The sequence below is a fragment of the Rhipicephalus sanguineus genome, chromosome 11 (assembly GCF_013339695.2).
Source record: "Rhipicephalus sanguineus isolate Rsan-2018 chromosome 11, BIME_Rsan_1.4, whole genome shotgun sequence".
Lineage (NCBI taxonomy): Eukaryota > Metazoa > Arthropoda > Arachnida > Ixodida > Ixodidae > Rhipicephalus > Rhipicephalus sanguineus.
The window spans coordinates 66,888,589-66,916,139 of record NC_051186.1 but is presented as its reverse complement, the minus strand read 5'-3'; the positions used below and the strand labels follow the sequence as shown (position 1 = coordinate 66,916,139).

The following is a 27,551-nucleotide window of genomic DNA, read 5'->3' as shown; positions in this document are numbered from 1 at the left end:
TTTAGGTGCGCGTTAAAGAACCCATGGTGGTCGAAATTTCCGGAGGCCTCCACTACGGCGTCCCTCAATATCACATCGTGGTTCTGGGACGTTAAACTCCAACAATCATAGGGTTCCCCTTCAAGGGGGGGGGGGGGGGCGAAGGTTCATCGCGGCGCCCCCCTCCCTATTAAGTCAGTGTATGGGGCAGAATTTGCGCCCCCCCCCTCTTCTTATGGGTCTAGGGGGGGGGGGGCGGCCGCCCCTCTGCCCCCCCCCCCCCCCCCCCCTCTGCGCACGTCTATGCCCACAATTGTTATTATTCACAAAAAAAGTGACTGAGAAGAAAAAGAATGCTGCTTTTGCCTCCGAGTTGTCTTAGGCAAATACATAAGGGACCCTGTGACTTCTTGCGTCTGTTGGTGTACGTGTGCTTACACAAATGATTGACGACTGAGAGTACACGTACTCTGCTTTGGGAAAGCGGTAAAGTATCCCGAAGTGTGGCGCAAGTTCAGGTTCGACAATATATATCGTGCGTTTGGGAAAATAATTGACGATTGAGTGTACTGTATGTACTCTACTACGGGAGAGCAGCGGGCTGTTAGTGTTTAGAATAAATAGTGAACCACTGGAACATATTTCAAGGGGTGGATCGCATCGGATTTAGCTGTCGTTGCTTTTTAAGCGGCCTCAGTGCCACATTGCGAAGCGTGAGTACGAACTACGGGTATAGGCCAGCAATTTTCAATACATTTTCGCGAACACTTGTTCGAGCGGCAATGTGCTTAAGTATTGCTCAGGCAGGTGGCCTATAGCACAGGACCTTTAATTGCCGTCTTGCCAATCGCGGCACCGCGCTCGAAGTTGCCAGCCGATGCTCAGTAGTTTCGGTGCTGAGTTTTGCGCCGAAACGATGCGTGAACCGTGAGCCTGATGCGTCATTTCTGTTACACTATTCGCCGCGAGATCGGGCTACAGGTGGCAGCACCGTCGCCGCGCTAGTGTGGATAAGCGGTTGTAGGCGCGTATACAAACGCACACAACAGCATTTCATTGTGAGCGATTTCCGGCAAACAAAATGCGTTGACTGCAGCTTCCTGGTAATATGTGTGCTCTTCATTCCCAAAATAATGCACGAAGCGCGCCGAACGTTACTATTACTAATTTACTAGTGAGAGAAGCGCATTCTTCTAACGAACGGGTTGCTCGCCATGGGCAACAGTCGGCCTTTTTGCAATGAATGACGTTATCTTATTGTTTTATTTTACATGTTTAGCTTGTGTTCCATCTACTACGCACTGCTGGAGCGCGACTGAATTAAGTATTTACTTCATGTTCATCTGGATAACCCCCAACAAAAAGAAAGCCGGTATTCCTGCACGATGAGTTCGAACAGCACATTATGCACTGCGTGCTCAAATATCCATCCGCATTTCTTATTCAGTTTTTCATTTAATGTAGGACAGTTCATAGATTTACTGAGGAAAGCTATTTGGCTGACAGCCCTTTAGCGCTACGGAGACGCTTAACACGTACACGCTTGTTTTTATTCCAGTAACAGTACACAAAGGTAACTGTACAGCATGGAACTTTCTTCGATTGATTACTTGCACGACAGTAGACAGATTTAGTTGAGCATCCGCAAAAACGTACGCACGCAGCCTGCCAGCCATTTCCTATGGCAGGCTGCGTCCGTACGTTGTTGCGGACGCTCAACTAAATCTGTCCAATAGAAAAAGGCCCGGTTATTTCACGGGACCAAAGTACGTCTTTTCATGCGAAAAATGTCCGCTGCCTTCTGTCAGTCTATAACAACGCAACACAAACGCTCAAGATAATGTAAAGAAAAAAAAATGTGCCTTCGCGGGGACATTACTACGACATAAAAGTAAAGTACGCCGTTTGTGTTAATTTTGACCGTCAGGGCTCTTTAACGCGTCCCTTAAACTATGTACACGGGTGTTTTTGCATAAATTTCGCCACAAGTTAAAATTGCGCAAGGCAACTCAGTTTTGCGATTTCCGTGTCTACCCATTTTCTGTTCTTTTTAGGGGACAACTTAAGTACCGAAGTGTCAGACGTGACTTGAGAGAAATCTCTGTAGTTGGACCAGGACCGTACACAACTAGAGCTCGTCGCGTAACCTGTAAACGACAGTCCCGAAGTTATACACCTAATCACAACGCGCAAGTGCATGAGAGCCTTTTTTTTACCACCGACCTGCTAGAAGGCTATATTCACATGAGATTTAATACTTCTCATCTTTAGGGCAAGGCCAAGTGCACTTTGCAATGCGCTTGAACCACAGAGTGGCACCTACACTGATATGACTCTCGTGAACGGAGGGTACGACGACCACACACAGCACTCTCGACAAGTGCACTCACTGATATGATTACAGTACATACATAGCCGATCAAGCCCAATTCATTCTTTACATTGTGTTAGCTAATACTTAGGTGCGGTTAAAGTTGCACTAACGCAACGGAACAAACCGCCTTTTGAGCACCTGCACGACGTACGCGCACATGCAAACACAACGTGGCTAGCAGACGATGCATGGAGCAATCCACACTAGGCGCTGTTCAGCCAGCAGACGCTAGGCGGCGACTCCGCTCGATCTCGCGGCCAATAGTCGGTGACAGCCTAAGAAATAAATATAAGCTCCGCCCACGAGGCCGTATTGCTCATATTTTGCATGCCTCCGCGCTACAAAGGAAGTAGTTCCTAAACAATAGCAATAATTATCACGCATATAAACATTATCTTGCAATACTGCATTGATACGAAATAAAGAAAGCAAAGCAAGATAGAAAATATTGTGAAGGCACGGAGTTCAGCGTCAGCTTAACAATATATCTGTTCTTTAAACCGCACCTCCCGCCGCGGTCATCTCGGAGTCTACGAAGAAGTAATGTACACCTCAAAGGTGATGTTTCTGCGCAGTACCTATTTAGGTATTAAAACAAATAATGCAAAAATAAAGGAATCGCTTTTTACCATTTCATAAAAAAACAGCGACATTAATCCCATTTATAAGAGCGTTTGAATTTTTTTTACGAACTTTCGCCGCCAGTTTCCTTGACTGGATGCTGTAACTATGGCAACTGTGACTCAAAGTGAAGCATGGCGAAGTGGTCTCAGATTGACTTCGTGAATTTCGACTCTTGTGTTGCCGTAAATACCACATTTGCGTCTCTAGTCGCCGTGCTTGTTAATCGTGTTTGACGTAAAGGCCAAGGCTTCATTTGACGTCTTGTTTCAACGGAATAAAAGCGTGTAGGGTCATTGCATGTGTTACCGTTCACGCCAAGGATATGTACCCGGCTAAAGTGGCATTGACTAAAGGCTTTACGTGGGATTGTTTCTCGCTTCGACAACTTACACTGGCGCTGCCACGACCCCTTCAGCCATTTAACATTAAATTTTGGAATTCATTTATTATTTACCTATTACATACCTGCATCGCCCCAGTAGGCATTACAGCAGGGGGGCCCACTTTTGCTGGAAGAGGGGCCCCTACCTTCTATGTATGTGTGTGTCTGTGCGAATATATATATATATATATATATATATATATATATATATATTATATATATATATATATATATATATATATATTATATATATATATATATATATATATATATATATATATATATATATATATATATATAGACACGTAGATTGTGAAGAGGCTGTCTTCGGTTGCCGTAAGACAAATAGGAAAATGATATACGCTTCTAAAAAAGTTTATTTGTCAACGTTTCAATCGGAGACCGATCTTTATCTAGGCAAAATTTGCTAGGCTTCGATGCGCTTTTATAGCATCGTCCTCCGAGCAGGTTGAGAAAAAAAAAATAGAAATAAAGAAATCTAAGAATGAAAAAAAAAGAGTAGCCAAAAGACCACGCGTATACAGTCGGACATACAAAGAACACGTGCACCCTCGAGCAAATAAAAGGAAAACATATAAATGTATACATAGATAATCCCGGTGGGCACAATCAGTAAGTACATTCCTTTCGTCCACTGTCGAGCCCCACCTCTCCGGCTCCCCCTCCTCATTTATTAGTGAAGCATAGTGAGGGGGTGAGGATTCATAAGAAGGGATAAGTGTTTAAAAATGGGTCTACGGACTATAGGCTTCACGAGAGTTTACTGTAGTTTAATATAAACAAATTATCACTGGCGTAATGCACAGAATACACGCGAAAATGCAAAAAACCCACGTTAGACAAAAGCAAGAATTCCAAATATAATATCGGGAAGTATGATGCAACGCCATTAACAACAAAAGCTTTTTTTTTTTTTCACTCAATAATAGTTTTAGCGGCGTCACTTCAGTTACGATCACGATCCATGCAATCGAAAGTTCCTGTGTCATAGCGATATTATGTAGCGCGCATCATTTCGCGGTTTGTAGACAACGATTACCTCGCACGGCGTTTTTCTTTACAAGGCGTTCGTGCATCGAGCTTGACACTTACGCGACGGGTACTTAGCACATCATTCTGGGCTAGTGGAACTGCATTCAGTTAAGACGATGCAACTGCCCCAATAGGCACACGTCACATGATCACACACGCACCGACTGACCACAATTATCTTCTTATAATGCACACACTACTGCATGTTCTCCACACCTGGTTTGCTTAAAATGTACTGATGGGCTAGTTGGTGAGCCACGATTTTCGAATAGGCAGCGCACAAAAGGGCAACGAATACGTACAAATAAAAAGACGCAAACACAAGCGCTGTGCTGCAACTGGTTTTATTCTTAGCTTGTCACCAGTTGCAGTACAGCGCTTGTGTTTGCGCCTTTTTGTGTGTACGTATTCGTTGCCCTTTTGTGCGCTGCCTAATGCAAAAAACACCTGGTTTGTTTACTTTTGCATTGTGTTGCGCTAACGGGTTACGTTGGTCACTTCCTTTCTCTCACGCTTTATCCGTACGTACGTCAGTCATATAGGCGCAAAGCACGGCGCATATCACAATACATCACCAACATTCCCACGTTGCGAGCTCCAAGTAACACACACACTCCAAGTAACACATACTAATGCCATGGCGTTTGCGGGCGGTAAATCGTACACAGGCACACAAATTCCGACTTCACTTTTAACTCACTGCACACGAATGAACGCGACGACAATCGCCGATGTGGTGACCCTCAGGCGAGATGCTTGGTGTATCCGAGCGATGGAGGGAACACACGCCGTGTTGCAACTTGACGCTGCCGAAACGACGGAACGCGCTAAAGTGTTGTAAAACACTCCGAGCTGCTGTCGCTTCGGTGCACTTCAAACGCGGCACAATCACAAGCTTCTACTGCATCGAATGACGACCGGCGAGGATGATGCTGAGTACGTGCGGATAACAGTAGGAAAGAGCTTCTTCTGGAAGAAACAAACACCGCAGGAAATTCGAATTGACGGATCTCGGTCTCGATGCAGCGGTATCTCGCCTCTCGTCGCGAACGGCGCCATGTTGCATTTTTCATTGGTTCGTATTAACCATTACGTCATGGTAAAGAGTGGCCGTAGTTGGACGCGCATAATACAAATGGACAGCGGTACAGTTTACTTTTTATTCTTAGCTTGTCACCGACTATAGGCATTGCACTTCAAGACAGCGCAGGGTCTGTGAGTAATGTTTTAGGATGGAGCTATTACTACGACTAGCAGCTGTTTTAGGGTCGAAGCACCTTAGGGTCTAGGCTTGTCCGTTGTGTGGTGTCCGCGCTCACGGCACAGCACCGTGTAAACCCCCTAGAAAAAGTTTAACAATAGACTAATATAAATCATAATTGTGACAGAACAATATAAAACTCCTACAAGCACAAACCCTTTATACTAGTCGGCGACTACACTCTAGCCATTATGGACCTTAGGACCTAGCTTCCCCCACTCGTATTTCAATCACTTAGTGGAGATCCGTTCCATTTTTTTGAGAAGCTCTCGAAGGCGCATGCGGGTTCAAACCACCCTAGTAACCAAGTGTATATTTAAACAAAATACCTAACAATAATTACAAGCTCCGCCTACAGCCATCACTGTTCCAACCAGGAATAATTTGCATAGACGTTCTAACCCATCAGATTCGCTCATCTCCGTGATGCCAAGCACTTCTCGCGTGTTTCATATAGTTGGTGTTCTCATATAGACACAAGTTCGTGTCGCTGGTTTCAGGGGGAAAACTTGAACGTCCCGACAAACTTCATCAGAGATTCTGACATCACTGTTAAGCCAAAGGTCATATAATTTTATGTAAGAACGACGAACCATTAGTTTTCGATATGAGTGGTATTTGCAGTAGCAGAGAAAAACTCCTTACGGTTCGAAAAGAAACCACCTTGCGCGGTTCTCTTACGTGGTTGCGCGGCTCTCTTACGCGGGCGGAGCTTAGGTTGTAACAAAAAAAAAAATTCGGCAGATCGCACGTACCGTGGGAGTCGACATTATGCGAAGCATGCGGCGGGTAGGTGACTGTGGCGTATGTTTTTTTACTTAGCGACACGTTACAAAATGACGCTAAAGATTTGTATAAATTTTGTACGCACTTTATATATATATATATATATATATATATATATATATATATATATATATATATATATATATATGTTGAAGAGCCGCATATGTGTTATATAACAAGTTGTTTACGGTTGGGCAACGCTGCCAATGGCAACGTGGGTATTACCAACGTCAGAAGCGGTAAGCTGATATGTAGTGCCTATACGTGTCCCTAGAACGCACGCACGTCACTTCTTGAACAAGGGCATCATCACCGTGATCAGTCAGCACCAGCAGCTGGTCATGACTTGTTATAGGATCCGGTCGTGATCGTGGTGACGAGGGGTCCATGTGTAGTGAAGTATGTGGTATAGTAGAGCTGTTGGAATTCGTGGATGCCTCGGTCATTTCATCGACAAATTGTCTGTCGACAGAGCCGGCGACATGTCGGAACCTGAAGCCACCCTTGTCGTTGGTGAGGTATAGGCCGTCGAGGCTGGTAGGCCTGGATAATGCTACTTAGACCAACATCAGTGGATGGTGCTTGTCGTATTCGTAGACTACCTGGGCGTATGTGGCCTACGTAGCCTAGTCTACAAAGTGGCTGTCAATCAATCTGGCATCATCCTCGGTCAGCATGAGGTCATCGCCCAGCCTCCTAAGAAATGAAGAGGACACTGCGTCGTTCTGGTGGACGAAGTGCCCCTTACGGTGCGGTGATGTGAATATCATATGTAACTTTCGTTAATGTATTCCTCCGGGGTCGAGCAATGCGAAAACGTCCTATATAGCTTGCTGAATCATGAAATACAAACATAATGTTTATTAGACTGCTATAAAAGCGTAGCCAACACTGTAACTACAAACGTTAATCTGATATGACGCCTGTATCGTAGGAGTACACATCGTAGGAGTATCATGTAGTGTTTATTGCTTTCTTGTAAAATTAGATAGCCAGCCCCACAACCACAATTGACGTTGCACCGAAATTACGCCTGCGTAGGCTCTTTTTCCAAACCAGTTTATGGACCTGGCGTGGCTCAGTGGTAGAATACCTGATTGCCACGCAGAATGCTTGGGTTCGATTCCTGCTGGGATCCTAATTTTCATTCTTTCCATTCGTTGAGTCAACGCTGCCGATGTTGGTTTTCCTTAACGCTCTATCATTTAAGTTACCAATGTCTGTTCTCGCCGTTCCTGGGTAGATATAAACTGTCAATCACCTGTGGCGCATACCCGTACACCGCGGCCCGTGGTAAACGGGTATGTGCCACACGGGTCTAGTGGAAAAGGTTTGACGACGTACGCGACAGGATTTTAGCGTTATTCATGTCATGACCCGGCAATCATATTCGTCAAATCCACTTACGCTCCCATGCAAATTTTGGTCTACACCAAGTTAAGGAGGCGATCATGAGAGCACCCAGACGTAGGCGGCTAGATAGATAGATAGATAGATACGTAGATAGAAACGCTCAAAGTGCCAGAGGTTCGCTAAGAAATGCTTCGCATTTAAAAATTGGACCATCTCCCCGAAGGGAACCCTGATGGGATGCGAAGCAGCAGCGTTGCGCACGGGTGGCTTCACGAGTTGAACGGCGCTAACGCGGGTGCTGCGGTGAGCGCTGGAAGATTCGTTTGAAGCGAAACTCGGTGTGGCGTTTACTGGTGTAAACGTTTGTTTGAAACGCAGACACGGGAGGCGAGCGGGCGTTGGAGCCGGCAGCTGCGGGCGCTCCGGCGGGTGAGGGAGAGAGTGACGTACGCGCGCACCTGCGAGAGAAGCGGGTGAGGGGAGCGTGACGTCAACGCCCAGCTGCGGCGTGACCTACTTGGCACCGCTCCAACACCTGCGCCGAGGGAAGCACGTTGCCTCACGTTTGTGCGGACGGAGGGACAGCGTTACACAGGCTAGTCAAAGAGCTGCTTCGCATCTAAAAAAATTTTAACCCTAGTCCCGGCTGCGGGAGCCGCGGGGGACCTTGTCCGTCGGCGACGCCGCCGCTGGGAGGCGGCGCTCAGAAGCTCGGAGCACAACGACCAGCTCTGGGCCGTCCGGCAGGCTGAAGATGCCGCCCGAGTTCAAGGACTCAGCGCCGCCATCTGAGGCCACCAAGACCAAACTGCCGCCCAAGTGCTAATAAAGTTTATTTTCTCTCTCTCTAACCCCTCTTTATTTTAACCGACTATAGATGCCGATTATAGAACTTCTGACAAATACTCACTCCCTCGATGACACACACACACACACACAAACGCACACACATATAGGCTGTCCCAGCTAACTTGGACCAACATTTAAAAAAAACCATGCGCTCTAGGAAAGTTCTACCTGTTGCATTTTAGTGGTAGTCGTTTGCGCATGCAAACTGTATCTCTTTCGTGACTAAGCGCCAATTTATTAATTAACTTTAATTAGCCAACATTTTTATTCTTGCTCGAATCGGTAAAATATTAACTTTATGTTGTACCTCGCCTGAAATAATCCTAGCATCAAGCATTTATTTTTTGCTGAAATCTGCCTGGTTGTTTTTTCCGAGCAAAAACGAAAGCGTACGAAACACGCCAAATATAAAATAGACGCGCTCTCGCGCGCCACCACTCCAGCGCTTCCAAGCGTTCTTTAGTTGATACACGGCTGCGTTCGTTCATCACCGTATTGTACAGGTCTTCACGCTCAATGATGGACGCGTCAGCAGCGTGTTTTGATGCGCTTCCATCAGATAGATTGAAGCCATGTACACCCGTGCCCTGTACAATGAACTAACGCCACCGTATATCGATCAAAGAACGCTTGATAGCGTTTGATCCAAGGGAGGTGGTGTGGTTTAGTGTGTGTGTGTGTGTGTCCCACCCATGGGCATCTGCATTCTACGCGAGTGCATACCATTTTAGGGGCGTAGCTCCTCTTAGTCTAACCTTGTCACGTCTCCGTTGTCCGGCGTATCTCCCGGCAGCCGGCAGTAAACGGCAGTATCTGTCCGGCGGTGGTGGTGGTGGTGTGCGGCGTGACCACACTTACTGCGCATGCGCATACCGTGTCCACACACCTCCTCTCCACTCCCCCTCACCATTTCCCATGTCCTCTGCCCCTCTCCCCTTTCCCTCTCCACTCACCCTCTCCCCTTCCCCTCTCCCATAACCAGTCTTAAAAACGGAGGGGGCGTGCACACATGAAGGCAGCGCATTGTCCCTAAAGACAATGCGCTGCGACAGTACGTGATATGTATCGTGATATATATGTAACGTGATGATATGTAACGTGATATATATGTACCCTCTCCTCTCCTACGGTGCCCCCCCCCCTATCTTGCCTCGCGGCGGAGCGGCGCCGACGCAGGCAGCGTCGCGGCAGCGTCTTGATTGAAAAAACCGACCGCTCGCGCTGCACAACCGTTCACTGACCACCCCGTATATATAGGCACTGGATTTTGACCTCCAAGGTAGTGCGTGTGTGCGATTTCTCCTGTGCGTGATTAAACAATGAAAATTCATAGCGTACATGTAAAATTAAAGTGAGCTGCAAGTCGTCATAACTCTCATCGAACCTTTAGTATAAACGCGCCCGATCTCACGTCGGTGATGATGTACTGGGCAGAATTCACGGAAGATTCACGGTTTACCGATGAACCTCCGCAGCTTCGCCCACTCATCATCATTCACTCCGTGGATATGCCGTGATTTTTTTTTCTTTCTCTATGTGTATACGGTTATGTCAATCAAAGCCGTTATGAAGAAGAAGACGAAGAGAAATTGCGGGCCGCTTTCGTTATAATCTGGCACGTTTGCCGCAAATCTGAACATGTCCTCGAACGCCTGCTCAACAAGCAAGTGGACCCGTCGTAATTTTACGGTAACGCAACGACCGCAACATGGGCATCATTGGAGCTTCGCGTCTGGCAGCGCAGGAGGGTTGTTTAGGCTGCCGGCACCAGAGAGCCCCGCCATTCGGGAAGCCACGCCGTCGCGGGAGACGCAGCGGTATACGGGGAAGCCAGGCGACACAGCCATTCAGGAGCACGCAAACGTTCCCCTCGAGGATGTATTCCTCTTGCGCCGCTTCACAGCCAACCAAGGTAAGCACAAGCTTTCCAATGAAGGAAAGTACTGTGGCCAGTTTCTTCGCCGCGAGAGAGAGAGAGAGAAATAACTTTTAGAACAGCAGTCAATGGACGTCAGGAGAAAATCCACCTCCCCCGTCGCCCCCAGCCGTCGGCCGGAACCCCTTAAGACATGGCAGCATGATGATATCCTTCTTGAGGGTAGAGTAGCCAACCGAGCCAAAGCTTGGTTAACCTCCCTGCATTTCCTCTTCGTTTCTCTCTCTCTCTCTCTATCCTTCCGGACGTTGGGGTGGGGGCTGCGGAGCAGATCCTCCCAGGATTCTGGTGTGTGTAGGCTATCGTATTGAGTCGCACAAGTCCAAACCATGTGGACCAAGTTTCCTGCCTCATCACGAAATTCACACTGTGACCTGAATACATCTGGATTCCACTTGCTGCAGAGTACGGGGTTTGGAAAATCCGTGAATACCTGACTATTACACATCTAATTCCTATTCCTGGATTCCTGGCGTTCCCTTGCGCCCCACTTCGGTGTAAATAATCATTGTGGCGCGACAGGATACGGACAGAGGAAGGGCAGGACACCAGGTGTGCCAATGGTGTCCTGTTCACCATACGCTCGTGGTGTCCTGTCCTTCATCTGTCCGTTTTCTCTCACGCTACTTATGTACGTATAAACCAACTCGCCCTATAGAAGAAGTGTTACCACTTATGTGTGTTAAGCTTGCTCGGAAGCAAACAAGCAATGACAGTATAGGTTTGCGTGCGCAACGGTTTCGTAGGTCAGGAAAGAAGAACGTATGTCAACACCCTCATAAGATGAACAGCTGCAATTTTTGTCTAAACTTTAGCGAAAGCGAACTTCATTCTTTTCCATAGCAAAAGTCACCGTTGTGATGTCTTGTGACACGAATATGTACGCAAAGTTTTCAATCGAATCCCCATAGTGTTCCAACCCTGGTGTGCAGCTATCGATTGAAAAGAAAAAAGAAGAAAAAGAATATGGCTTTCGCCTTCCAGTCCTCCTAGGTGAATTCACAGGGGTCCCTGTGAGTTTTCGATGCAGAACCACTCGACGCCCTATGAAGCTTTGCTATTGATTTCGTCACCGCGTGCGCCTATACTTTATTATGTTGTGAGCTTGTTTCAGATAACACGAGCTTCAGTTTATACGTTTTAATTGCAGGTTCCCGCGAAAACTGCATCAACGAGACTTGACTGTAGCACGCATCGGCAAATAATTCGAACGCGTGAAGCAGCGCACAGAGTCAAGGCACAAAAGGAAAAAACGATTCGTTGTCCTGTCGTTTCTTCCTTTTGTTACTTGTCTCCGTGCACTGCTTCGCACGTTAAAATGAATTGTCACCAACACGCCCACCTATCAACCTCACTGTGCAGCGTCAGAGTTAAGAACCGCGAAACTATTTTTCAGCCCCTGCGAATACCAGCTGGTTGGCGTTCCTGGCTTACCAGGGGGCACAACCGCCTTGGAATCCCACCACTCCTGCGGTACCACTCCAGCGCCGTCCTCTGCAGAAACCGCAAGACATTCCCCATCTTCGGACACCGCTGCCGAGCACACCATCGTCACCGGCGTGCTCCTCGCCCATGCGCAGAGCGTCGTCCGAGATTTCCTCGACTACGGTGTACGACGTGAGCACCGTGTACATGGTACCCCTCTGCGCCTCCAACTTCCTCCTCATGGTCGGTTAGTGTCTCCTCACACTGCTTAACGCAAACTCACAAGGTACTGAGGCTGTAGAGTCGGAAGACAGGGGCGTAGCCGAGAAGGGGGGGAGGGTTGGGCTTCGAGGGCTGCATTTTTGTACCTCTCGCCGGCGCCGCGTCTTTCGCGACGGACGCCACCGAATTCTGCGAGTTTTTAACGAACTTCGCTTGAAAACTCTGCGAAGCGCTCAGCCGGTCACTACATCACCTAACGAAGGATAGAACACCAGCCGCGGGGGCCGCATTTCGACGGACGCAAAATGTCCGAGGCACGAATGCTTAGATTTAGGTGCACGTTAAAGAACCCCAGGTGGTCTAAACTTTCAGAGCTCTCCACTATGGCGTCTCTCATAGTCATAACATGGTTTTCAGACGTAAAACCTCAACAATTATCATTACTACATCGCTTAAAGGGACACTAAAGAAAAAAACAAATTTTCTCGTATTAGTAAACTACTCTTCCATAATTCCAAAATCACCGCGCTTGCCGCGAGAAGACGTTTGGCAAGCGATAAAACGCGCCAAAAGAAAATGCGGGTGACGACACCACCTTGAAGTTCTCGCACCAAACGCCGTGACGTCATAGAACTTGAAGGCGTCCACTAGGTCCTACGTACTTCCTAATCGGTAAAAATGAAGTACATTGTCTTCCGAGTGAACCAGATACTTTATATACCAAGTTTCAGGAAATTTCGTTCAGCGAATGAGGCCAAAACACGAAAAAAAATGTGAAATTTGTGGCGTCAGGCGCGTGGATTTCGGCCGCGAAATTTAAAAATGAAACATTGACCTTGATTTTCTCCTCTATTAATAAACCTATGATGGTAAGATTAACGACATTGGAGTTTTCAGAGAACAATTTATCAGGAGCGTAGGCATAAAATTTTTTCGGGGGGGCGGGGGGGGGGGCACCTCCTTGATCTGAATGGGGGCCGGGCAGGGAAGTGTGGTCTAGTGTCATTTTGTGCTCTTTATCTCATGGGAAAAAATATTCGGGGGGGGGGGGCACACGCCCGGTGTGCCCCCCCCCCCTGGCTACGCCACTGCAATTTATCAATCTGAACCGATTCTTTGTTTCACTTGAGTGTCTCTTTAACGAATCCGCGTTGCGCGTAGGTTCCTCGGTCGTGTTCCTGAGCAGTCTGTACGCCAAGTTCGAGCCAAGCGATTCTGGCGAGCATTCGTTCACGGCTCCCAGCACGTTGCTGGTGGCGCTGCTGTTCAACCTGGAGACCGTGCTCATGGTGGTCTCGGGTTTGCTTTTCCTCACGGCCTCCGTCGGTCTTCTGGGCGCGGTGAGAGAGAACGTGTTCCTGCTGGAGGTCTACAAGAACGTCGTGCTGTTCCTCGTTGTGCTGAGCTTCGGGGCGTCCCTGCTCGTCGCGGGAATGCCGTGGCTCGCGCATACTTTCATCATGGATCACGTGACCGAGGACTTCGTGGTCCACTACCGAGACAAGGCCGACTACAGGAAGGTGAGCACGGATGCAAGTCACCTTCTCGCTCATTAGTAGCAGTAGTGATCCTGGCGTTGTACGTGCCAAAACTCCGATTATGATTATGAAACGACGAGAAATATCGTTGAACAGGGAATATGGCTGGAGCCAACGCTCCTACAAGTGGACATGTCTTTGCCAAGCTGCTGCCTTGGCAGGAAAGGAGCACTAAGGAGCACTAAGTGTCTAAGCTTAATAGATGTGCTTCACAACGCAGCAGAAAACCGGAGGCTTACGAAGAGGGTTCAATTTGAATTGAGGACGCCGCAGCCAGCCATGGAAAGGAAAGTGATATGTGCAGCCTTAAGGGACAAGAGGAGAGCAGAGTTGGTCAGGGAACAAACGGGTGTTGACTGTATCTTAGTCGAAAGCAAGAAGAAATGGGCATGGGCAGGGCATGCAGTGCGAAGGCAAGATATCCGCTGGTCATTAAGTGTATTGGACCGGCATCCAGGAGAAGCCAAGAGGCAGAAAGTTAGGCGGACAGATGACATGAAGTTCGCGTGGTTAACGTGTCCGCAGCAAGCACAGGACCAGGTTGAGTGGCAAAAGAATTGGAAGAGGCATTTGCCCTGCAGTGGGCGTAGTCAGGCTGATGATGATGCTAATGACGACGGCGCAGACCATCGACTACCTGCAGACCACCCTGAGCTGCTGCGGCATGACCCAAGCCGGCTACCGGGACTGGCAGGCGAACGTGTACTTCGCCTGCAACGACAGCAATCCCAGTCCCGAACGGTGCAGCGTTCCGCCTTCGTGCTGCCGTCATACGCCGGGCCATGGCGAGGCCGTCAAACGGTCAGCGGGGAACGTTCTCGGGGAAGACGCGTATCCTCCCATTCCCAACACCCTTTGCGGACGCGGAGTGCTTCGCATGTCCGATCGCGACGCTTGGAAGGTGCGGAATGATGCCAGGGCGCCTGGCAAAAGACATTAAACAGTCGCACGCAAGGGGTATTGTTCGAGCGGCTCGTTTCTTTGTAACACACAACCAATGAAATCAACAGGCAACACTTACTGACTGTCTATTATTATTATTATTATTATTATTATTATTATTATTATTATTATTATTATTATTATTATTATTATTGTTGTTATTATTATTATTATTATTGTTGTTGTTGTTGTTGTTGTTGTTGTTGTTGTTGTTGTTGTTGTTGTTGTTGTTGTTGTTGTTGTTGTTGTTGTTGTTGTTGTTGTTGTTGTTAGAGTAAAAGCTCGTTTATTCGAACTGGGAGCCCCTGGTTTTCATCGCTCCTCGCAGAAGTCGGCCCAGAGTGATCACAATGTGTTGCAAAACCAAACCAAATCATATTTACTAGAGATGCAAAACAACGAAACTGCGGCATTTCTCAGCAGATGAGAATTCGGACGTTGCGCAGGAGCTCATGGGCAAGCTGCAAACGATGCCTATGGAGTCGCGACTGAAGGAACGCAAGCACATTCAAATCACAGATTACATTTATTTTGATTGAGTTAACTCTTCCACGTAAATAAACGTGTTTTCAGCATAAAGAACGTCAAATATTTACGTTAAAGGGACCGACAACTGGCCAGAACGGGTGATTAGATCCTGGTGGAAATGAAAAGGCCGTGAATTATAGTGACAGATTCCAGAATACTTTTCGCGATCTGAGTAGGATTTATATTTTTAAATCGCGTTTAAAAGTAACAAAAAGCGGTATGTCGCGCAGCCTAGCGCGAGCGCCATGAACTAGACGTATGCAGTCTTAAGCACTTTGTTGAACGTAGTCCAATGCTTTTACACGCACCAGAACGAGGGCTGAAATTTTGAATATGTATGTTATTGTCGAATCCCGTTTGTTTCTAAGGTAAAAGAAGTAAAGCGTGAGATGCGGCGCTGCTTTCGTGGCTTCCAGTGAAACAGACGCTGAGGCTCATGCGCGCGGCGTCCGGCGGCGTTTCCCGCGTAGCTCGACTCTCGTCTGCTCTCGTCGTATCGGACTTTTGAAGAGTAGCACGCGAGTTTGCGCTGCTGCTCGCAAAATGCCATCGACTTACTGTTCTGTGGAGGATTTCCACTTCATGAACAACACTACTGGTGTATCCTCCCACTTGTTTCGTTTTCGAAGGCTTAGCTTGGCTTGGCTTGACTAAAATGTGATAAAGCGACCTGTGTACGGCCAAAGTACTTCTACAAGAAGCCCCAGAAAAACGCTATAACTATTGTAAAATAATTTAATAGGCTAGAAGGCAGTAGTCGCGGCACCGCAGGCTTTGCAAACGTAACATTGCCTTTTTATACTTAAGGCATAACTTGTCACCACTGCTGGCGTATAATCGCTATCGCGCTCACCTCTCACTGTTTGCAGCATGTCATATTAAGACTGCATAATCGCTGCAGATCGAAAAACTCTGATTACAAATGTTTTACGGCGTTCTCCGCGTTACCACTCCGTGATTAGAAGCTCTGACCGGTAAGCTTCCCATTGCACTCAAGAAAACGGGTACCGCAAAAGTTGGTTGTCGGTCCCTTAAGGCTCACTGCTCACATAAATGCATGTCGGTGCTTGTTTCTGGCATATCACTGACCAGATCAATTAGTCCTCTTCGCTGTTAGAGCTCCATGAACCTAATTTATGAAATCACTTTCCGCAAACGTGTACTAGCGCCTGATTCGTGGTGACGAGTCCGGAGGTGGCTTTTTTTGGGGTTCTGAATGCGCAGAGTGGCGCGATGTCCGTTCATTCTAGCGCCCGCCCGCTAATTCGAACTCGGCCTAATTCGAACAATTTTATAGTGCCCTTCGAATTGGAAATAACGATCTTTTACTGTATTACCATTTGATTCGTATACACAAAACACACAAGGACACAGAGGAAATAGGGAGGGAACAGGCTGACAACTGCCACCTAGAGTGGAGGAGGAGGAGAGGTTGAGGAAAGGAAAAGGCGCAACTTCAGCACAACGCCTGCCTGCACCTTTGGGAAGGGGAAACATAGAGGAAGGGAAGATGGGAGGAAAGCTGCACTACCAGGGCTTGAACGTAGACAAAACACCCAACAAAAAGAGGACGAGGGAGCGCCCTCCGTCGTATAGTTCAACTGGTAGAGCACCGGACGCGTAATTCGAAGGTTGTGGGTTCGCGTCCTACCGGCGGAAGGGCTGCTTTTTCGTCCACTCTAATTCCTTTCAATATATGTCGTAATGAATGCGCGACGGTTAAAAAGCAACAAATAATATTTCTTATGCTTTCCTTGTCTTAATGGTCTGTTGGTTTCATTGGTTGTTTCTTAGTGAACAATCGTGAACTTAGTGGCTGCGCTTGGGAAATTCCCATAACTGTGACGAACATGTTGCTAATAGCAAAAAGAACCCATTTGGAGCCGCAAAAATACTTCAAATTAAGAATTACCTGTGCACGCTTGTGTACCATTTGCGTTTTCTCTATGCGACGCAGCGCGTTTTCTTCACGAGCGTAAGCGGTGCGACGCGGCCACAGGTCGCCAAAAAAAGAAAGGGTCTCCCTTCGCGTTCCCGTTGTCTGTTTCGCAGCTTACGTATGGGACTGTCTAAATAGCCAGCTTTAGTTTGCCCGTAAAACTTTTTTAAGTTTCTTGGATAACGCATTACCGGAGCAGTTGGCATCTAATTGGGTATATGAAGTGAACAACCTTTTTTTTTTAGATGCGAAGCAGCTTTTGCTCGGGGCTGTGTCCGTCCTTCCATTGACCGTCCTCTCGGGAACCATGTGTGCTCGCACGCGCTAGCGCGTTCGGGCCTGTGTAAGGGGCTGGGTAAGACGCTGTGGCCTCTCCCCCTTACACTCTCTCAACAATCACGTGATGGCTCGGGGAACGAGATTCTGCAGACGCGCGATGAACCAACTTGTTGTATCCTAGTCAGAAAGCGCTGGCACACGCTAGCGCGTTCGGGCCTGCGTAAGGGGCTGGGTAAGGCGCTGTGGCCTCTCCCCCTTACATTCTCTCAACAATCACGTGATGGCGTCGCGGAACGATATTCTGGAGACGCGCGATGAACGCACGTGCTCCCGCGTGGCGTGCTCCAACAAGAGTTCGGGACGAGTAACAGCAACAGCAACTACAGTGAATTCATGGTGTGCTCCACTTGCAAGGACGCGTTAACATCGGGCAAGGTGCCCGTGATGAACGGAACTTTAAGTCAACCCATGCGCTGCTTCGCATCCCTACATAATCCTCTTTAGTGGGAGATGGTGTAATTTTTTTTTTCATTTTCGTTGCAGGTGATCCACCTGAGAGGATGCGGAGACGCCATATTCCAAACACTGCGTGCACACAACTTGGAGCTTTTCTTGGTCATGTTGATCGTGGTCTCGTACTTGCTGCTCCTCAACTCTCTCGCGTCTTCGGTGCAGTCGCAGATCAGGTCGCTGACGAGGATATACGATAAGTACTACGAGTGCGTATACGCCTATTTATTCCTATCACTGCGTCGGACACACGCTATTGTATACTGCACAAAAGGCAGATAATCAACTAAATTCTGGGGTTTCGCGTAGTGATGCAAAACTATGGCTAAAGTGACTACCGATAGCATCGACAATTTTTGTAGAACTATCGATAGTGTAAATAAACTAACGATAGTATATCGATAGTGCAATAGTGTCGTCGAAAATATTACTATTGATGATACTATCGATATTGCTGCGAATAATTATGCAGTTGTTGGCCGGCGATATACCAAAACATTTTCGATAGCCTACTATCAGCAATACTCAGTTGGTTTAATTTATGAGCAATAGTTTGGCGAAGAAGTAAATCATTTCTGAAGCGAAAATGCCGGAATATGTCCATAAAAAATTCACATTCAAAAGTAACCAGTTGCATCTTACAATTAACAAACTTGGTTCTTGATATTTTTATGTTGGGACGTAAAACCCCAACAACTATTACTTTATGTTGTTTTTTTTTATTTTGAAATCACGAAATGCAATATAAATTTCAAGCCAGGCTGTTCCGTCATATGTAATGGCTTCCTTTCTGCTAAACAGCTGAACATCTCAGCTTATTTATCATGTGTCAGCCAAGCGCTCTCGTGAAAGAACACAAGCATGTCAACTATCTTGCCCTTCAGCCTGCTCCACCATAGACGACGCACTCGGGGAACCAAGTTCATGCTGCAATGAATTCGCGCGGTACATTTTGTTCTATCGATAGTACTATCGTACTTACTACAGAAAGCGCTATCGACAGCTTTTCTTTTTTTATAATTGATAGTTCGATAGTGACTCAACTATCGATAGTATCGATAGTGCTATTGATAGTTCGGCATCACTATTTGGTACCCAAGAGTGATTTCACCGAAGCCGGCCCACTTCGGGTGCTCTTCGGACTTCAAGGAGTACTGACACGAATTTTAATTATTTTCGGGTTGTCGCTCTAAGTAAAAACCCTGGTGTCGAGAGCCCCAAAAAGAGTATCGTGGTGCATGAGAACGCATCGAATATATTTTTCATACCGCTACATAAAAAAAAAAAAATTTGGTTTCGATATCGAGGAGGTGGCTCCTCAGTGACGTGCCATAGCAGTGTGACGCCACGGGGAGTAAACATACGTTGCAGTATTTGTTGAATACTGCAGCGTATGTTTGATTACAATACTCAGCTACGCAAAGTCATCGACAAAAGCTCGATTAGTAAACGTTAGGAGCAGTAAAATAACTATAGTTGCAGTAAAAACGCGAATATGCCCAGAAAACGCGACAAGCGACGGGAAAATTCTACAAACGACTCGGTAAAAAAAAAATCCCAAATCCGCGAAAGTGGCAACTGTGCAGTGGGCCCACATTCGCGCTAAACATGTACACCTTTCGTTCAACAAAACTGCAAACTATCACTTAACTTCCTTTTTGTATTTGAAACAACCCGCGCTTTGCAACTGCACCGTTCAGTAATTGTGTTCACTCTGTACCTTCAAACTGCAGGACAGTGTATCGAGGACAGCAGTCCATGATGCACGCATATGAGCGCGGCCTGAGAAACGATAAGGCTCGCAGTACCGGTGCCTTGGCCGCGAATTCCCCGCTTTCTACAGCGCCTTTGACTTCCGCTGTCGACGGTGGAAAGCCTACCGGTCATCCTTCCTGGCAGTAGAAGCCGGCCCTTATCAGCTGTGGTGCTCCCTACAACATCTTCTTGGGACCTGCGGAAGTTAGCGAAAAACGGAGACATCCGCAGATTTAGATTAACGTAAAGTTCTGACGTAACACCCAATGTTCAAACTACATCAGTGAGAAGACTACGAAGAAAATATACCAGTTTAGCGTTTGTATGTGTGTGCGTGTGTTTACGGGCGGTTGTTGGGGTTGGGGGAACAGGGGAGGGAGGCAGAGAGGGTTGCGTGCGTGCCGTGGCCTGAAGAGCCGGACACTTCTTGAATGAGAAATTGGAGTAACTAATAAACGAAGCACTATCGCAATGAAAAGAAGCGCTAACAGCGGAAAGCGTGGCTTTCGGTACACTCGGCGCCCAACTGCTCAGTAGTGTCTAAGAATAAATTTAAAAAGTGAGAGAATGAGTACAGAAAGATATACAAAAAGATAAGAGTTCAGTGCTTAGCTAGGCAACCAATTCGTTTCCCTAACGCAATCCCGCTCTGCCAAGCCAATATTCGTATTGCAGAACCCAGACATGGAGGCTCCAAGATAAAATGGCAGGCACAGACAAATATATTCCTACAGGGGGTTCCTAAACGAGTTTTCTTGCTGCAGTAATTCGTCTACAGGTCAAATTATTTCTCTTTTATACGCGCTTCTTATTTGCCAAACCGTCATAGTGGGTCCACTTCAGAAGTTAGGACTAGCAATAAATGTTCTAGTAATTTTATCATTTGGCGGCACTTTATAGTCACAGGGGTGTCTGCTCTGCTGTGTTCGGTTACATAAATGAAACAAAAAGATTACCGCGTTAGTCTATTTTTCTCTGCTCATAATCTTGATTTGAAATCTGTCATTATTTCTCTCAGAAAGCCCAGACGTTAGTCTGACCGCTTGCTCGTTAAGCATTTTCATTTATTCGATGTTTCACTTTTAATCTAAATTTGCAGATTTGTTTAGTTTCATAGGTCCTTACCTTAAGCATCCTGCCGCCCGGTTCTTGGCCCATTCCCCTTTGTGGGTGAGCGCCATCAGGAAGAGGCCGTCATCATCATCATCAAATGTCATCCGTCATAACCTAAATCACCCGTAATGAATTGAGCCGCATCACCACGAGCCACGAAAGCAACAACCGGCGAGAATCAAGAGCGGCGAAGATGGCATTAACAGATAAGGGTGTACACAAATCTGCAGGTATACAAAGGTGAGCGCGCTTTTCCTCGGAGCAGCACGCTATCACTCTGCAGTCGCACAGTTTTAACTGGCAGTATAACGAACGTCAGTTGTTTGCCAATCTACAACAAGGTCCACGTCCACTAATAGAATGCAATGGAGTGTCATTCGCGACATGCGGTATCAGTTTCATGCTTCGTCGAATTTCGCGGCGAAATCAGAGCGTTCTTCAGTAACAACGGATCATTGTTCCCATGCAAGTTTGACCACAATGCCCATTCTCGAAGACTGGAGTATCCATTATTTGGACAACCGTTAGCATCGTGAATCGCGAACGCGTGCTTCGCATCAGACCGTTGTTTAAGCTTACGCTGAATAAAGAGAAGAGACACGTAAATGATCGTGAGCAATATGAGATGGAACACATTACATTTTAAAGGCCACAGTGGCAAACGCAGTTGGTAAGCGCAAAAGTGTTCATGACACTGAATGCTCAAGCAGAAAGGTATCTCTGGCATTTCGAAGCGTTACATTCGTGTCAGTACATTGCAAGCAATAATTGAATGAACGTGAATTCGGTGTTCCAACTCATATTGCTCAGGGTACGCCTAAATGTGACTCTTCTACACTTTATCGTCCAGTTAGAATGTACACTTTATCATAAATACAAGAAGTATCCCCAACTTCATGCACGCATAGCGACTGATGGACGGAGTGTAGATGAACTAACGTTGTCTTAAGAAGTTCCACATAAACCGGAATTCTCGTTTAGATGAAGTATAACAAGCTATATGTTTAACTCACTCTTGTTTTTCGTCCATACATGGACGATGTTTCCCATTATAACGAACCTCGTTTGAAAGACATAATTACCTATAATGAGTGGCAACAGGTTTGCATATGGTAATAATTAGTTCTTGTTCCCGTAGTTGCACGCAACGCGGCCTCCAACGTTGACTCTTCGCCTCCTTTTTTTTTCCTTTCTTCTCAGAGCCAGCCCAGTCACGACACAAATTCTCAGCGAGTCGCTTCTACAGTTTTCCCTGGACATATACGCCCAACTGAAGTCCCAAAACAAGGATGGCCAGAACATCTTTTTCTCGCCGTTCAGCATCGCCGTGGCGCTCACCATGACCCTCGCCGGGGCGCGCAACAAAACCGCCGAACAACTCGCCGCTCTTCTGCACGTCAAAGACAGTCGCGATAAACTTCAGAGCAGTTATGCGATATTGCTGAAAGAACTTTCGAAATTCGCACCGGACGTCGAGTTCCACGTGGCCAACCGGATGTACGGCGACCAACGCTTCGCGGTTCAGAAGAGTTATCGTTCCGACTTGGAAAAGTCGTACGGCGCCACCATCATGTCGGTCGACTTCTCGAAGAACCACGAAGAGATTCGACTCGAAGCTAACGAGTGGGTCTCGGAGCAGACCGCCTCCAAGATTCGAGATCTGCTCCCACCCGGGAGCGTCGGCGCTGATACCGCTTTGATACTGCTGAACGCCATCTACTTCAAGGGCTTCTGGAGCTCGCCGTTCATGGCGAACGACACCCAACCGCGTAACTTTCACCTCGACTCCAAGAACGTCGTGAAAGTAGACACCATGCACCACAAAAAGAGTTACAAAATAGGCAGTTCCAAGGACCTCAAGGTTAGAGCTCTTGAGATGCCTTACAGGGGCGGCAAGATGTCCATGATCATCCTACTACCGGACGAAAGGGAAGGCCTGCCGTTTCTGGAGAAGCACATTACGTCCGAGACGCTGAGTGCGCTACTGGGAGGCCTCGAGCGTGACGATAACGTCTGCCTCAGCCTTCCCAAGCTCAAGATCGAGCGCGGTCTCGCTTTCAAGGACGTCCTCAAGGCTCTCGGCGTCGTGGACTTGTTTACGCCGGAGGTGGCCGACCTCTCGGGGATCTTCGAGTCCGGTAATCCCGCGGTGACTGACGTGGTCCACAAGACGTTCCTTCAAGTTGACGAGGAAGGCACGGAAGCGGCGGCCGCTACAGGAATAATGCTGACGATGTGCAGCGGCTTCATCAGGCCGGTTCAGCAGACGTACTTTAGGGTGGACCATCCTTTCATGTTCTTCATCAAGACGAATGAGCCGGACGTAATCCTCTTTGCCGGATCTGTACGGAGGCCCTGAAACGCGCGAGAGTTTTCAAATGTGGTTCAAATATAATCCTATTAAATCGCCAGTGCGGCTTTTGCGCACCTCGCCGCGTGAAAACGCGTGAATATAGCTCTTAACTCGGAATAGAGGTTAATGCTCCGAGCTCGTGTAAAAGAAACGCGCTACATGTCGTAAGACAAAGAAAGGAGGTTAATAACAGTGAAGCAATAAGACTCGCATCGTTACGGTAAGCGGCCTTGGGACGCAGTGTCGAGCTCTCGGCTTTTTACTCCAAGCATTGCACACTCCATTTATATTACCTTTCGAATTACCGAGGTAGCTTTGCGGATGTCGCATTCATTTGCCAAGCGAGGCAGCGCTGGTTGATGCCTCGTCACGGTCGCTGCGTAACGATCGGAGAAAAATGCGCAAAAATGTCCCTGTAGATTTATTCACGGTTTAATGAGGGCTAGGTGGCCAGAACTAATCCGTAGACCTGCAATACGGCGCACCTCTTAATCACATAGCGGCTTCTGCCCATAAAACCCCAGCGTTTCAAATTTCTTCTTTGTGGCTGGCACAACAGAAGCGGCGACTCGGTAAGCTCTGAGATGATGCAGGATTCGCAAGAAGATCGGATAGATGTAACACGGAAAGCCTCCCGTAAATAACTCCGTAAATAACTTCACAACACAACACGTTGAGTTCCTATTCGTAGATCTCGGAAGTTCAGCAGCTTATCCGTTCTCCGAAATCTCTAATGAGCCGCAAGCATTGTTTCCGAGAGCCAGCTGTTACTGACGAATCCGGTAGGAGCAGCTGCGGCCTGACGAAGTTGGCAACCTTAATTACCTGGCACGCCTCTGGAACATACCTGTTCCATCTTGCTCATTACAGAATGCGCCTGCGAGGAGTTTCCGAGGCGTGTACTCAGCAACAGATATTCATTGCAAAACTCCACTTGGCCAAGCTACAGCCTGCGTCCTAGGGCATAATGAAAGATGATGATTACGATGATGATAACACTCCTGGGAGGATTGGCGTCTGCCCACCTAAGGGCCCTGGCAATCGGCCAAGAGTCGAGCGGATCATATATGGTCTTAACTTTTTTTTCAAACCGTGCTAGAGGTTACGGCGTCAATTAGAGAGAATAGTTATTCTCAATGAATCCCAATTTTAGACTACTATATAAACCAATTCGCGTAACCTTCAAAAGGAACAAAAGATCATTATGATAGGAGGATATAATCAAAGAATTATTAGCGGTTGATGTATCTATTAAATCGATTTCACTCGCATATGAATTTCTTTAAAGCGCTGCATGTATTCCCGTTCGAGTGTCCCAGCACAGGAGCCCCAAATGACAACAGTACAGTCGAAGTAACTGGCAAGTCAACTTGTGCATTATAATTTAAGTTAGTTCTGACGGAGGAAAAAGGTCGGCAGTCCAGCAAGAAGTGTTCGATTGATTCTACGTCATTGCAAAACGAACACACAGGATATAAAGGATAAAGACTGTCCTGATTATGATGATGATGTCCTCTTCCTGATGGCCTCTTCACTCAGCTGCTGTCCACTTTGTCCATGTCTTCTTCGAGAGGGCCTCACTGTCCGCTCAAAATATGCAAAAAAAAATTGTTCGCAGGTGCTACATTCTTGTAACACAAGAAGGCGAAAGACTGGCTGCACTCATGCAAGGCAAATGAGCCGCAAAACAAGCTGAAGAAATTTTGTTGAAAAAAGAAATAACTTATCGCCATTAAACAATATTGCACAGAATTTGTAGAAGATTGTACTAAGAAAGTTTTCTGTTACAGTATCGAAAGTGTCATCGTTGCTTTTCTAAGAGATATATGCTGGTTTGTTATTGCTCGTGTGGTTGTACGATGCATTAAATGTTTCTTTTTCTTGCTTTTTTTTAAATGCGAAAGCATCTTATGCTCGGGGCAGTGTCCGTTCTGCGGCGTCCGCACCCATACTGCGCGTGCGCCAACTCTCCCCCTATCCTCGCGTGAGCGCAAGGAAGTGGGAGGAGGTGGCGTGATGGCTGCCTCCGCTTCGTTTCTCCTCTCCCGTTTCTCTCTCTCCGCCACAGCTGTGCGCTCGTATATAATGCGGCCCGCGCTCGCTCCCGTTGCATTCTCCTTCGCAACGGCGATATGGACGCTCGCGAAGCTGAACGTAAACGGCAACGCTGGCAAGCGAATCTCGAAGCTGCGAGGCTGCGAAAGCACGCGTTCGCTGTGCTTCCGCCATTCTCTCTCTGTGCAACGGTGTGCGAAACGCTATCAACAACGTCGGCGCTAGTTGCAGCGGCAGCGCCACCGCCGCGGAGCAGAGGAAGGTTCGGGAAGCCGAACGTAAACGTCAGCGTCGGTAAGTGGTAATTCCAACGCCTCGACAACCACCGTCTCATAAGTCACATAAGAGAAACGGAAACTCGATGCGCACCCCCCGCGATGCTTTCGCATCCCACCATGGTTCCCGTAGATGGAGAAGATGTAATTTTTTTTGTAAGACATTTGTATCTGCAGTATGGAAAGTGTGCCATTCGTTGCCTGTGTTGGTGAGCATCGCTATTTCGTTAGTGTTAATGTGGTTACATGATGCGTCAAGCATTTTTTGGTGCGATTATCTGAGCAAAAACTGTGTATCTGCTGTGACCCTCAGGTGCAGAGCAGGGGCGGATCCAGGTGCCAACTTTGGGGGGGGGGGGGCGGTTCCTTCATCTGAGCGGGGGGGGGGGGGTAGGGTAGGGAGGAGGAGAGACAGGCACTGCAGGCAGGCGGGGGGGAGGACTGACACATGCTTTGGGGGGGGGCGATCGCCCCTACCGCCCCCCCTCTGGATCCGCCACTGGTGCAGAGGCTTTTGACATGCGTATAAAACGTCTTTTACGTATGTTCCTTTTTCTTGTGTACCATTGCAAGAAATAAAATAAAGATACCACTACTACTATTCCTACGAGCAAAAACATATGTTTTAACGCACTAGCGTTAAAGAGCTCGTTTCGCGAAAAATCCGGTGTCGGTGTCGCGGTCGTTGGTTGTGAGCGAAAAATCGAGAAAGATGCGAATAAATAATAAAATCTTTCGTTGGTGTGAGAATCGAAAACAGGCGTTCTGCGTGGCAAGCAGGCGTTCTACCACAGAGCCACGACATTGCTTCTAACTGCTTCGAAAAAAAAAACACCATATTAATGTCATGTAGTAGGAGTATTCATCACGCATGTAATATTATGTGGAAGAAGCGTAGAATCGCGCGAGGCGTCAAGACATGTGAATTGCGCAACGAGTGGGTGTTTTAAAGGCCCAACCATTACAAAGCGCTCAGACATATTTTATCACAATCATCAGCAAAAGCATCGACAAAGTGAGCAACTGCGTAGGTTCGCGTGTTGCCTTACGGACGCGTAGTGGGCTCTTCGCTGATTTCCAAAAGGAAGAATTATGGCGTAGTGGGCACTGCGCAACTGTACTTGTAGTAGACATTCTAGGATAGTTTGAAACGGTCAGTGTTACGCGCCCAGACGTTTGTTTCCTTGCGGCACAGCTGAGGCATACACCGAGAAACGAAACCAGACTAGTAATTAGAGAGTTTTAGTGCCTGGGCCCCAAAGCGGCTTGCGCGCGTAAGCCCTTGCGTTCTTCTGTATTCTCCGTGGATGCCGCTGGGAGTACAAAGGAACGCAAGAGCGTGCGTACGCAGGTGGCTTGGGGTCCCCGGCACTAAAACCCTCTATTGAGAAGGCGATGCGCACGGGGCCCGGTTACGCCATCGCGTTCTACACTTAAAGGCGAAGCTCAAGCGTCCTCCATGTTTCATTAAGGTCACGTGGGCTTTTGTACAGCAAGCCGAGTTTCGAAGGCGAGCATCTTATGACCCTCTTAAGGCTTTTACCTTATTAACAGCTGAGAACGGGCTCCGGCCTCGACTCCTTTCAAGGTCACCACGTTAGCCCATACTCGCAATTCTGGTAAACCAGGAGGTTGGCAGTCGGCGTTTAGGCCATTAAGCTTTAAAATGAGTGTCTCAAAGGCGGATCACAGAGAAAATACGGCGGTGCTGGCTAGGAGTATCTATTTTTAAAATATGCCGTGGTTGAACGCTGTTAAAATAAGTTTGTCGAGCGACGGCTCGGTTTAGTTTGCTTTGGGAAAGGAGGAGACCATTAGTTTGCAGAGATTAACTTTATTGCATGTTTTGGTTTAAGCAAGGACGACGAGAAGTTTGCACGCTTCGACTACACGCCGCGACATGGGAGAAAACGTATTGCACTACGGCACTACAGAACAACACACAGGCGCTGCACGGCGAAGTCGGCGCTAAGACATAGCGAACTTGGATGCAGCCAGCGCCTGTGGCAGTGGCGGCATG

General features: G+C 47.5%; 1 protein-coding gene across 1 annotated transcript in view; it reads left to right on the top strand.

The window, feature by feature from the left end:
- Nucleotides 1–23,207, top strand: part of LOC119375097 (uncharacterized) — a 53,058-nt gene extending 29,851 nt beyond the window's left edge. Inside the window, exons 3-8 of the mRNA XM_049411159.1 lie at nt 10,406–10,573; nt 11,994–12,269; nt 13,406–13,764; nt 14,408–14,683; nt 18,014–18,189; nt 22,049–23,207. Of these exons, the coding sequence (XP_049267116.1) occupies nt 10,406–10,573; nt 11,994–12,269; nt 13,406–13,764; nt 14,408–14,683; nt 18,014–18,189; nt 22,049–23,207 (2,414 nt within the window). The remainder of the gene's footprint in view (nt 1–10,405; nt 10,574–11,993; nt 12,270–13,405; nt 13,765–14,407; nt 14,684–18,013; nt 18,190–22,048) is intronic.
- Nucleotides 23,208–27,551: the final 4,344 nt, after the last annotated feature.